Source organism: Balaenoptera acutorostrata, chromosome 11 (assembly GCF_949987535.1).
Source record: "Balaenoptera acutorostrata chromosome 11, mBalAcu1.1, whole genome shotgun sequence".
NCBI classification, from domain to species: domain Eukaryota; kingdom Metazoa; phylum Chordata; class Mammalia; order Artiodactyla; family Balaenopteridae; genus Balaenoptera; species Balaenoptera acutorostrata.
This window is the reverse complement of record NC_080074.1, coordinates 67,143,508-67,157,060: the sequence shown is the minus strand read 5'-3', so window position 1 is coordinate 67,157,060 and position 13,553 is coordinate 67,143,508. Positions and strand designations below refer to the sequence as shown.

The 13,553-nt window shown below is 51.6% G+C and overlaps 1 protein-coding gene across 3 annotated transcripts in view; it reads right to left on the bottom strand.

Annotated features, from left to right (window-relative positions):
• The window catches only part of VDR (vitamin D receptor), a 55,308-nt gene that overhangs the window by 24,218 nt on the left and 17,537 nt on the right, over positions 1-13,553 (bottom strand). For 2 of the 3 annotated variants that reach the window (XM_007179249.2, XM_057556720.1), the window contains 2 exons: positions 10,554-10,635; positions 7,480-7,627 (listed from right to left, as the gene is read on the bottom strand). In XM_007179249.2, coding sequence (XP_007179311.1) covers positions 7,480-7,625 — 146 coding nt within the window. In that variant the 5' untranslated portion in view covers positions 7,626-7,627; positions 10,554-10,635. The remainder of the gene's footprint in view (positions 1-7,479; positions 7,628-10,553; positions 10,636-13,553) is intronic. The other variant, XM_057556721.1, reaches the window with a different exon arrangement.

The window sequence follows — 13,553 nt, the reverse complement described above, 5'->3', positions numbered from 1 at the left end:
GCAGCCTATAAACATATGGAGCTCGGAAGTTATTATTATGAAAGCATACAGTAAGCAGCTCTTCCGTGGCTCCTCGACAGACAGAATCAGAGGCAAGGCGCGGGCTCGTGGCTGGGCAGACGGAGGCTGCACATCACGAACAACGTCATCACGCTCTGGGCTGTGGGGTCGGCCTTTGGGGCGGGGAAAGCTCTCTCACCAACTCCAGCAGGCAGGCCCAGGCCCTTCCCGGAGCCTGGGTTCTGGAGCCAGCCTTTCTGGCTTGCCTGGCCCAGCATGGCTGTTTGGCAGGACACAGTTTCCCTGGTCTCTGAGGCCCAGTTCTTCCCTGTTCTCCCGCCTTCTAAGGGCACTTGCACACATGTGGTTGTCAGCAAGCCTCTGCCCATGAGGACTTAGGGCAGCCAGACTGGCCTGGCTCTTTGCTTTGTCCCGAAGATCCACGCCCTGCCCTGCCTTCCTCCTAACACTAATTGCCTGGGAGCTGGTTTGGTTTTGAGAAACAAGAGCCTTGGGTTTCCAAGGGAGCCCATTTCCTCAGCAGTGCTCTCAGCCTGGACCCTGTCATTCTCTGGATGGTTGGAAATTATACCCCAGCTCAGGAAGGGGGGGTAGGGGTGGTGCAACCAGGCTAAATATAGACGCAGTTTCTAGAAAGCCAGGGTGAGAAAGGACATTGACGGATTCTTGCACCAGAGACCAATTCATCAAAACATGAGACAAGCAGCTCACAAAAGCATCAAGCGCCTGGGGTCAGGGTCTCGGGCCTGGGACAGGAGGGTCCTTTTGCAGTAGGTAACACCTGACAGCAGAGACACACCTTGTAAAACCCCAAACTGGGGCCAAATACTAGCTCTGAGCTTTGTCTCCACTGCAGCTCTAGTGTCACAGAAATCCCAGAGCCCAGTCTGGATGCAGATGTCTTACAGAGCTCCTGATATGAAAGGCCTGCCTGTGTGGTCTGATAATGAGACCCACTGGGCACATTTGTGTGTGGTGACATCAAGGGGTTCTCAGCAGGTGGGTTAAAAAAGAAAAACCAACTTTAAGGGGAGGTAGGTTAGCACTGGTAAAGAGCACAGGCCTCTTTTTTGGAGGGCCATTTGGCAATACAGGCATACATTGCGACATCGCAGGTTTGGTTCCAGACCACCGCAATAAAGCCAATATCGCAATAAAGCGTGTCACGCAAATTCTTGGTTTCCCAGTGCATATAAAAGTTATGTTTACACTATATTGTGATCTATTAAGTGTGTAGTAGCATTACATCTACAAAAACAATGAATACACTTTAATTAAAATATACTTTATCATTAAAAACTGTTAATTATCATCTGACAATGCAGGGTTGCCACAAACCTTCAATTTGCAAAAAACACAGTGTCTGCAAAGTGCAATAAAACAAAGCACAATAAAATGAGGTATGCCTGTATCTACCAATATATAAAGCGCACAGAGCCTTTCACACAGTAAAGCCACTTCCAGGAATTCATCCTGTGGGTAGGGACCTGAGAATTGGGTTGAGAAGGAGACTTATTTTTCACTTATGTTCCCTTTTGAACTGTCTACATCTTTTTAAAAAAACCATTCACAGGCATTACTTAACCAGACAAAAAACAAAAACAAAAAACCCCACCCTTTATAGCTATTTTAAAAATTTAAATGAAACACAGACTTTGGTTAGATGGATCTGTTTGGGTTTAAACTCTAATGCACAACCTTGGGTTAAGTTACTTAATCTCCCCATGCCTCAGTTTCCACATCTGTAAAATGCAAACAACCCTACAGAGGGGGTTGCTGTAAGGATTAAATAAAGGAAGCAGGACCTGGTACAAAGTAAGCACTAAATAAAGGGAAGGGAGAGAAGCTGGCAGGGAGGGGCAGTGGGAGGGAGTGCTGAAGGGTGGCTGAAGAAAGCAGTGAGAATCCGAGACCCTGGAAGCAGAGAGCACATCTCACACCAACGCCTGGAGTGCCTGGTGTGGGGCTCTGCAGGCAGAGAAACTTGAAACGTACCGTTGTTTCATGTTTTGTTGCTCCTGATGTCTAGACCCACAGCCCTTGTGTGAGTTACAGCGACCAATGTCCAGTTTCTCTGAGCACCAACCGGTCTCACAGAGTCCTTGACTGACGTGAAGGTCTCTAGAGCCCCCGGACCAGCCCTTTCTTTCTCACACCTGATATTTAACTCCTGTTCGGGGACCTTTAATCAAAGACCCTTGCTGACACATAAAGTCACTCATGTTCCAGGGTCCATGATAGAGGAGAGGAAAGGACTGTCTGTTCTCAGAAACTCAGACACTACAAAGGGACAATGATAATAGGTACCACTTACTGAGAGCCTTCTCTGCCAGTGCTTTACATATTCTCTCCAACGCTCTCAACAACCTTTTAGGATAGGTATTATCCCTATTTTACAGGTGGTACAAAAAGGCAATGGAAAGTTAAATAATTTGCTTAATGTCACACAGCTAAAAAGTGTAAAAGCTGAGATTAGAATCAAGATCTGTTTGATTCCAAAGCCTCTGATATTCTTACATAATATGGTCCTTATCATGAATCCACCATATCTCAATCCAAGCCAGAGAAGCCGTCAAAAGTATGCCCCCCAGAGTCCATGAGCAGGAAGCAGGGGCTGTTTGAAGGACTTCTGTAGGACAGAGAAGCCACTGGGATTGAGGCAGGATCTGAGATGGGCAGGTTGGAAGTAGGGGATAACATATGGCCATCCTCTCCACTGGCACCTCTACTGCCATCGCACGGAGAGGATTCCCAGCGTGTGTCGAGAGGGAATTCACACCAGTGAGCCCTGAGGAGAGTGCTGGCTTCCTAAGGAAATGAAACACTGACCAGAAAGAAATGTACCCTCTTCCTCATGTCCACGTAGCTGCCTTTCTTGACACCTCCAGTGGTGTTCCCTCTCCAACTATTCTGGCCTCCTCCCCACAAGCTTCCAAACATCACTCTTGGCTGATCCGTAGCTGACCCCCTCATTCTCTTCCGTTCACATCTTTGAGCAGCTATGGAGAGAGGCCAGATGCCAAGCTGGCCTGGACAAAGTTCTCTCCAGCAACACCAACCTCTTGGTGACTCATTCACTTGTGCCCACAGAATGCCCCAAGCGGCCACTCCTCCCCTCTCTATTTACTCTACTGCCTTTAAGCACTTTGAGTCGCTGGACACCTGCCCCGTTGCTCTGCTCCCTTCACAGCACAGCTCCTGCAAATATTGTCAGGATGAACTTCCTGAAAGCCAGAACCCTCCTCATGTACCTGGATCCTCACCAGCCTGTGCCCCCCAAGGCCCGTCATTAACAAGGTCCCTGAGAACCTTGGGGCTCACAAACAAGAAGGCATTTCTCTACACCGTCTTTGTTGGCTTGGCGCTTGCTGCACATGTCAGCTTCACGGTGTCCTGATGAGGAGGAGGGAGACGACATACAGAGGCAAGCAGTGATCTGTTTCTCAACCTTGCCTTCCAAGTCCACCTCTTAAACATCGCCAGTATTCTTCATTCTCTTCATCAAAAGGGTCTTTCTGACTTTTCTTCTCTGTCCTTTACACCTTTCCCTTATATCAAAATCTGGACAAAGCCATTCATGACCAGAGATTCATCCACATCCACAGATCATCACTATATATATATGTATGTGCATGTGTGTGTATATATACATGCTTTGTAGTGGGCTTACATATTTTCCTCCTATGGCTCTTGCTTGTGCTCTGGTTGTTAACCTATTACCAAGACATATAACCATCTAGAAACCTGCCCATGCCAACCTTTTATTCACACTGGAAATCTTTCTCTGAGGAAGTACATGTATTCCAGAGGAGCAAGAAGCAGAAACAACATGAAATAGCTTGCAAGAGTAACTGGCCGGCGATAGTCTCTAATTCCTGACCATGGATCAATAGAACTGACCAACCCCCATAATCACACTTTGGTTTGATTATGAGTTTTGGACCTGCTGGGATGACCAGAGCTCTAGCTTCTAGAGCGGCTTAGCTTGACTTAGAAGTCAATCAAACACTAAATGGTCAAATGGGCTTATACCCCAGGGCTTAGAAAATAGCCAGTGACTCAACACCAAAGTAATGCTCTTGCCTTGAGAACTGCTACTGTAGGGTTGAGTGAGCTCCTTGAGAGCAAGGACTTGTGTAATCTTTATGTTCTCAAGGATGTGGTACCCGACACAGAGAAGTACCTCCCACTGACAGAGGCCTTCCTTCCCAGGATCAGGATTTCACAAACAGACATAAGTGACAATGGAATTCTCGAACAACTATTTGAAATAGACTAAAGTGGAAGAGTATCAAACAGAATTTGGATGAAGCAAAGGAGGAGAAGTAGGGGAAGGGGGGGAAAGAAGAGAAGAAATTACATATAGACAGTCTATTCTTGTTATTCAAGGTAGTTATGTTATATCAAGCAAATATTGAACCATCAGCAAATATTGAACCATCGCTCCTAACAGAATATGGGTTAGGTTCCTGAGAGCCTCTGGTCACAACGTTTTCATCAATCCATCAGTACATAACTTTGTTTCATGTGTGTTGTCTGTTTAAAGGCACCTCATTTAATACATATTGTTGATGAATTAACATTGAACTCACAGCCACTATAGCCCACGTCTGAACAAAGCTTGTGTAACACGTCTTTTCTCTGTAAGGCAGCTTGTGGCTTTCCTGTGCTTAGGAACACTTGACAGAATTTCAGCACCAGGCTTGGGTGCCATCTTGAACAGTGAAATCACCATCAGGTACAAAAATGCAAAAAGGGTGGCACTAAATAGACCAAGAAAAACACACTTGTTTACAGCGTGAGAGCTGAAGCAGAGGCAGGACGTCTTGCGTGGCCTCAGCTGGGAACGTGTGCATCGGGAGACTCGAATTTTTCTCCACTCTGCACGTGTCCACAAATGAGCACAAAAGTGCCGCAAGTATTGATTTGGGGATTACAAGTAAATTTTAGCAGGTAGTCAAGTTTGCAGATACGGACTCCACAAACAATGAAGATCAACGGTGCGTGCATGCGTGTGTGCGTTTGGGTGTGTATTTATAAAACAAAATTCAAGGCAAACAACAGAGATGTTGGCTCTTCAGAAAGTGCAGCCTGGCTCAGTCATCAAGGCAGAGATAGTAAAGATATAAGGTAGACCGAGGACAGGGTAACAAGATAAGAGCAGCCTGCTGCCGGTAATGCCAGGCCTTGCAGGCGGGCGTTGTGGCCATCAGCCAGCAGCAGAACTCTGAGGCGTCTCAGAGAGAGGGGCTGAGGCTGGGTTACAGTAGCACAATGTGCCCACGTGCAGCAAGCCACACTGTTGGTCCGTGGTGCCCTGGATGTGCAAACCTGCCGTCCCTGCCCATTTGGCATCTCCTGTCCTCCCTCCACCCGGATGCCTAATGGGTCTGTCCCAAGGATTCACCGCCTAGTGGTGTGTCTGAGGGCCGCAAGCCCAGGTGCACAGGGGTCGGAGCTACTCTAGTGAGGAACTCCCACATGTCATAATCCAATAAGCAGCCACCTAAGAGTCCCATCTCTCAGAGCAGAACCCCAGTGGGTGGTGACCTGGAAAGAGAGGGGATTTGGGGTGGGGTCCATGAATCAACCAAACAGCCCTGAGAGCAGTTGGAGACGTTTGGGTCACAGATTGATGAGATATGACCTTTGTCTGGGTCTCCATGTTCCCAGCTCCTAGTCTGATGCTCGGATTGTAGATGCTCATTAAAATCTGGGAGGCAGTGTGTGAAAGCGAAAACAAAAGGAGGGTGGATGGCTGGAGAGACTTTTGTTTATTAGGGCAGGGTTCCACAAAGGACATCAGTATTGACCCATCAGGCTCAAATATGTATATATTTCTATTGTGCTTTGTTTCTCAAAACACCTTGGTATACGTTATTTCATTAATCCTCAGTTTATTCCATATACTAGAGGGGTCGGGTATTTATACACCCATGTGGTTAGTTGGGGTAACTGAAACATAGAGAAGTCAAGAGATTCGAGCAAAGACAGACAATTAATTAACGGCACGGTAGCACTATAGCCCACACGTTTCTGCCTGGTTTTAAGATGCGAAGCAGGCCCTGATGCGAGCACACAGACTCCTTCTCCGTTTCCACTCTGAAGGCAGCTCCCCCATCCCCAGGCCCTGGCAGCAAAGGGTCCAGGTGGCACCTGGGACACAAGGCCTGGGCTCGGGAAGGCCCACCCTGCAGAAAGCACGGGCTTCAGGCCAGAGGAGCAAGAGACATGGCAACAGGACCTGGAACCAGCGACGCTGCCGGTCTGGTTCCCCGAGCTGGGGAGCAGCCTGCTGGGAAGCTGAGTAAGTAACCAGTGCCAGGCCGCACAGGCAGTTAGCACCCACAGAAACCCTGCCCGCGGCCCAGCGGTTGCTCGAGGCAGTGAAACTGCAGGCCTGCCAGCTCCCGAGACAGAGGGCAGGTGAGTCGGGAGCCTGTATATATAGAGCCCAGGGGTCCCCGAGCTGGAGGGGAGCACCCCAGACATCCTGAGGCCTCTGATTCACTCTGCCCTCGATGCCCGTTCAGGGAAATAGGAGTCCTTGTTCTGGACTTGATTGACTCTTTCCTCTCTTTGATGGCTAAAGCCTTGCCCTTAGTTTTACTCACCTCCAACAAGACTATTATACAGAAGTTCTTTTTTGGTCACCTTCTTGCAGGCTTCTCTCTCCCTCTCTCTCTCTCTCTCTCTTTCTCTCTCTCCAAAATATGCCAAATGCTAATTTCTCATGGTTCACAATCCCATCCTGCAATTCATCACTTCCCTATGCTCCCTCCCTGGTTCTGGATGGGAACAGCCTTTGTCTAGCCTTTCTAGTACTTTCCCATACTGTTGGCATTGGTAGTGCTGGGCTCGCATGAGAAGAGAGGAAGCTGCTCATAGAGGAACTGGCCCTGACCAAACAGGAACGCCTGCGCTTCCTGGGCATTCTGAGGTTGGCTTTCCAACCCGGGACAAGCAAGCCATGGATGCAGATCTGGGCACAGATCAACTATGCAGGTCCAACCAGGGATGCAGTTTCCCTTGTTCCAGGGAATGGTTTGATTTGGATGGGGCGGGGGGGGGGAGAGGGCAAGCTCTGAGGCCAAGTTCTTGGGCCTCCCCGAGGCCATGCCGGTCTCTTGGATTAGGAAGCTGTGATCACCAACTGGTAGGAGGTTTGCTCCGGGAGGACAGACACGTGGGTCGGTGCAGGGGGCTGCGGGTCAAGGGGTAATGGAAGGATGGGGACCTACATGCCACCTCAGGAAAGCAGTTTCTGAGGGGGTCAGAGAATGAGCAGGAGCTGAGGGCAGAGGAGGAAGAAGATAGCCTCGAGACCCTATCGCCCCCCGGGGGCTGTGAGAGCTGGCGTGTGCCCGGGCCTGGTAGGGAAGGAGACACGGAAAACGCAGGGTCTCTTCCTGGGAAACCCCGTTCCTCTCCTCCCCCTCACCCTTGCGGAGGACTTACCTGAAGAAGCCTTTGCAGCCTTCGCAGGTCATAGCGTTGAAATGGAAGCCGGTGGCTCGGTCTCCGCACACACCGCAGATCCGGGGCACGTGCCGGTCCAAGTCGCCGGGGTCAGGTAAGGAAGCGCCGGCTGCCATCGCCTCCATCCCTGCGAGGACAGCGGGCAGGGGTGAGACAGTGCCAGGGCCGGCTGGCGGCCCTTCCACCAGGAGCTCAGCAAAGCTGGGCAGCTCCCCGGGGCCCAGGCCGGAGCAGGATTCTTCGGTGCCCTCCCTTCGTGGCTCTCGGTCCCCAGCTCACCCTCCTGACACTCTGCTGGCCACGAGCAGAAGGCGGGCTCCTAACCCAGTTCGGAGCAAATCTGTGGGGGTGGGATGGGGGGGGAGGTGCTGCAGTGATGCTCACGGCGTGGCCTGGAACCGAGGTGCCAGGGAACAGAGGCTGCGCCTGCTGCCTACGGGCTGGGCTACTTTGCGTGAGATGTTCAGCCTCTCTGCACCCCACTGTCCTCATCTGAAGAATGTGTTTTTCTTCACCGGGTGTGAGGAAGGATTATGCGAATGAACATACGCCCACCCCTGGCCTCAGCTCCACCTCAGCAGTGGACCCGCCGCAGGTCAGAGGCCTCTCTTGCCTAGTGTCCCCTCCAGGAGGGACGAGGGTCCTCCAACAGCCTCCAACGCAGAGGGAAACCCTCGGCCCCTCTTTCCTTCAGGGCGAGGGGAAGAGGATGGATTACATGCCCAAATCAGACCCTGTCGTGCCAGCTCCTCGCCGCCCTCCTGCTCAGGATGGACAGGATTTGTGTCCCTGCGGTCCTGGTACCAAATTCATCAGTCTTTTTCTCTCTCTTTTTTTTCAATATAAATTCAACACATCGTTCTGAACATCCTTCTGAGTAATGTGAGTCATATACAGTGAACTAATTTTGTTTTCAGAGATGGCTTTTATAAATAGGCATTATCTAGAGATGGAGTTCGCTCTTGAAGAAAAGGGGGAAAGAGATAGAAGGAACAAAATATATAGCTTTGGGAGATCCTTCTCAGGAAGCTGCTGACAGGTCTTCCCTTGCTTGGGCAAACTGGGGCCTTGGCTTCACCTGCTGCCTCTGGTCCCCACTGCTGGCAGCTCAGAGCTGCTTCTGGGGTCCCTCCTGCCTCCCTGAAATGGTTTCAGACCCTGCTGCCTCCCAGTGTTACCTGAGTCCTCGCATGGGTTGCTACAGGTTTAAGTGCCTTGGCTCCAGGGCAGGAGGGTCCCTCAGGACAGAAGAAGAACAAGAGAGAAAGCCAGTGGTGAGGGGACAAGCACCCTACCCCCTCCTACCCTGGTGCTACGTCCTCCCACTGAGGTGAGAGAGGTAGCTTCCTGGGGCCCTTGGGAAGCTCCAAGCTTCTTTCTTTCCAATGGCTAGGCTCTCAATCTGAGCTGAGGTTTGACACATCAATGCCTGGTAGGGTCTTATTTCAGTCCATCTTCATCTCACCGCAATGAGGCAAGTACTATTATTATCACTTGTTATACAAATGAGGCCCAGAGAAGCCCAAACATTGAGGTTTTCTAGCAACTATAATTACGAAGTGCACAAAACAAATGCTTAATTTTGCAAAAAGAAAAATCTCACCAAGAGCTTCAAGCCAAACAAAGGAAGCTGGACAGATAAGGACAGGTATTGTCAGTCCTGCAGGGGCAGAGGGGCCCTGATCACAGGCAGATGTATTGGATCCCCTAACTTTCTCTTTCAGCTCTTCTTTTCCTGGGAACTTTAAAGTAATAATAGTGACCCTGTTGCCCATCCCTATCACAGCTAGGTTGATACTTGTTAAACAATAATGTTTATATGTATACACATGCAGAGACAGAGAGAGAAACACTTAAAAAAAAAAAAGGAACAAAGGAATGATTAACAGAAACTTTTGAGGGAGTAAGATTGGGGAGGGCATGCAGAGGCATTATGCAGCAACCATATTCCATTTCTCTGAGTGGTAGGTATACAGTGTCTTATTACTACTACTAAAACACTATTTTCTGTTTTATATGCTCATCTGTATACATAAAACACTTCATAACTGTAAAACAACTAAAAATAAAAGAGAGTGCCTTTGGGGTTGTCAACACTGTTCTTATAGCCCATATTAAGTCCAGGCTGACTCCAGGCTCCTGGAGTGTCACCCACATCCCAGAAGTGGGCAGGGATCCCAGAGGCCCAATACCATTGTGGGGCAAGAAAAGAAACTGTCTAGGATGCTTGTGGCTTGACCCCAGGTCAGCTGAGATGATGCAATTCCCAGTCATCGTGATGTTGCTACAGAGTCTGTGTCATCCAGCAACCAAACATCCGGTGGATTTGGCGGAAAAAAGAGAAATTAAATGTGAGGGTGGAGGGAAATCAGTCAGATCAGTCCAACAAGTATTCAGCATCATCTGGGCCCACTGGAGATGTGATGATGCAAGGGAATTGAAAAAACACGACACCACAGCCGGGCAACTGTGCCTTCCTGCAACAGAGTGATGGCAGGAAGGCTCCTGGCCCGGGGGTGGGACCCCAGGCACTGGGTTAGGCCTGACAGAAGGCTGGACCCGGCAGCCAGAGGCCCAGAGTGAACAGGACAATTTCAGGTGAGCTGAGAGACAACTCAGCCCTGCTTGGGGTTATGCGCTGCTACCAAGAAGCCAGGGCCCAGGACCAGAGTCCAGAGGTGGAGAAGAGTCCCAGGCACATATGGCCTGAGAGCTGGCAGTGCCAGGAGTGACAGGCAGAGACCGTGGAGGGCAGGAAAGAGAAAGGAGTTGGGAGCTGGATAAGAAACCTCACCATGCTGGATGGCCCCCTGGGGTCCTGGCCTGGGCATCTGCAAGCCCGTCCCTCTGAGGCCTCACCCCGATCACCCTGGCTCCAGGTCTCGGCCGCGGGCTGCTGAGGACTCTGCTGACACAGGACTGGACCGACCCACGTTTGCCAAGGGCAAGGGAGTATCTCCTCTTCCCCCTGCCCACTGCCTTCCCATGCCCGCCTCCCCTCGCCCCCGGATAACAGAAAGCCAGGAGGTTGTGGCTGAGGAGGAAACACCCACCTGAAGGAGCAGGAGGGAAGGGAAGTCGAGCGCAGAGGTGCCCTTCTGTGAGGGCTCGCAGACGCTTCCAACCAAAAGGACTCTGAAATGAAAAGGGGGAAGCGCTTTACAGCTCAGCGCTGACCTCACCGCTAGAGAGCTCGTCAAGCCGGATGAGAGGCTCTTTCCAGGGGCTTTAGTCCCCAGATCAGGGACTGAAAACTTGACGGAAGTGATCTGTTGGGGGCAGACATGTGGCGTCATCACTGGCAGGACTGAAGGGGCAGGAGCCCAGCCGGCAGCCAGGAACAGCCCTCGCTGGAGGCCGGGGGCAGCAAGAGCAGCGGGAAGGGGTGGGAGGTGGCCGCCAGCACATGGGCAAATGGAAAGAGCTGCAGAGAGTGTTGGGAGGGAGGAAGGGCTTCTTCCAAGGGAGCTCGACTGCTCCCACGGCCCCACCCTCAGGTTTTAGGGATGCTCGGAGAAGCAGAGCCAGAGGGGGGCCTGGCAGGCTGCTGAGGGCGGGAAGGAGACCGGTGCCCGGGCAATGGCAGAGGCCACCCGGGAGCTGGGAATGGTGCAGGTTAGCCCTGGCCTCTTGGGATAGCTTCAAAGACAGGTGTGTGGGATCCGCTGTCTGTGGAGACTGGGTGTAGGCGGAGCAGGTGCCGCAGGGGTTAAATACAGCAACGCACTGCTTTCAAACAGGATGTTTTCTGCCACTTTTAGCTCTTCCCCAGACATGCTCAACACCTCCGGCCTCGGCGAAGGCTGAAGGTGGGCTGACTCCAGTGTCCAGACTCTGGGTCTTAGTGGAGTGATGGGTCACCAAGGTGGGGCTGGTGGAATTTCACCCTTCCCACTTCCACCCACACTCAGTGCTAATTGCCCACCCAGACAGACAAACACACACACACTTCCTCCCTTCGCTGACGCCAATAGGAAGTGGCTGGGGAGATAATAGATATGCAGGTGCCTGACCCCGAACCCTGGCAAAGGCCTTTCAGGCAAACCCCATATGGGGGAGGTTCAGACCCCCAGCTTTTGTTTCACTGCCTCCTAGTGGCCCGACTAGTCAGAGAAGGGGAGAGCCCAAGGGGCATCCAAGACCTGGGCCCAGTCCTAAGACCGCCAGCCCACTGACCGGTCTACCACCCCCTCAGGCACTGCTCACCCCCAAGGAACAAGTGAGGAAAGTGTCAGTGGACCCTACTGAGGTAACGTGAACATGGCTGGCCCACTCCCAAGGACCGTGGCTGGAGGAGGGGTACCTGCAGGGTACAGACATGTGGCCACTTCCTCCAAGCCAGGCTCTCCTCTGCTCCCTCTGCTTGTATTGCCCAAGGCCCCTCAGCCAACCGGCCTCTTCTGGATTCTACCCCATGGCCTTAGCAATTTCCCAGACTCCCTGCTTGCTCCTCAGGAAGACTGAGGTAAGGACCAAGTGGGTACAGAAAGGACCACTGCTTTCCTGCTCTCAGCCCCTAAGATATTTAGAGGTCAGACCTGACATCCAGGTAGCCTACCATCCCTGAGCTTAAAGAGAAAGTGTTTGAGTATCTACTATGTGCCACCCGGGATCTCATGTAACCTCCGAACAGTCCTGTGAGATGAGAAGCAATCTCATTTTACAGATGGCAAAACCAAACTCCAGGTAGGGCACTTTGAGGCACTTGCCCAGGGTCCCACAGCCAGGCCAGTGGGGGTGCCAGGGACCAAATGAGGACAGGCTGGCTGCCTGCAATGGCCAAGGGCTGCCCTTGCCTCCTGCCAACTCAACACATCCCAGCGATAATCACCAGCACAGGCGCTAATATTCACGCCGGGCCCTGCTTCAAGTTCCTCCTGTACCCTCACTCATTTAATCCTCACAACAACCTCGCAGGCGGGTACTGTTATTACCCCTATTTTAGGCATGGGGAAACTGAGGCACAGAGATGATTGCCTTTGGAGTCCAGATCTGAACCGAGGCAGCTGAGCCCCAAGTCCCTGCTCTACTTTTCCTAAGGACGATAACTCAGTCATTTCCTCACCCTGTGCCCTGGACACCCTTCACTTCCACTAAGTCAGGGAGGAGCAGACAGGGCAATCCCCAGGTCATGACGGAAGAACGTCATGGCGCTTTTCCTTCCAAGGCTCCCAAATCAGCCAGGATCTCTCTTCTGCCAGCCAACCCCTCTTACCTGGGAAAACCCCATTCAAAAGATGGGCCTCTCCTCCCCATGCAACTTTGCACTACTGGGTGGTCCTTTTAGGAAAGATTGCCCTAGATTTAGCCTGTAGGTCCAAGTGCATGGAAAGTGGGGTAAAGACACAGGGCGAAAAAAAAACAAGTGGAAAAAGCCCCAGCTTAATACCACCCCCTTTGCCACGTCATACATCCCCCACCCCCAATTCATGTTCTGAGTATAAGAGCATCCCACTGCCTTTGCTGGGGCTGTCCCCAGAGCCACCCCCTCCCGCCCTGCTTTAGAAATACCCAAACCCTTAGTATTGAGCCTTGGAGAAGCAGAGGGGTAGTAGCTCAGCTCTGCAGAAAGCCCCTGGCTTCCATTCCTCCAAGGTCAGCATCCCACATCAAAACCCCTCCCTGAGCCTGACCCCAGGCCTGACCTTGCTTTAGCAAGAAATGAGGAGATAATGTGTTTCCTTCCAGTCATCGAAGCCACAACCACTGCCTCTCCCACACGTCTGCCCGTCAGCTCACACAACAGACACCCCATCTTCCAGTGGCTTCTGCTGAATGGGCATCCCCGGGCAGAGTCTCACCTAGGACAGTCTTGTAGGGTGGGAACCGCAGGGTGTCCTGGGGAGACCCCTGGCAAGACAAGGATCGAAGTGTGCTACAGGGCTCGGTTTAACTCTGCTGCATTCACTAGACCCTCTTCAGAGTCCTGAGGGCAGTAAAGCTGTGACTCTAGGAGGACCAAGCGGCAGACAGAGGTCTGACTTCTAAGGTCTTTTCTAGCTCTGAAAGTATGCAACTCCAAGGCTGAATTCCCATCATGATGAGGCCTTAAG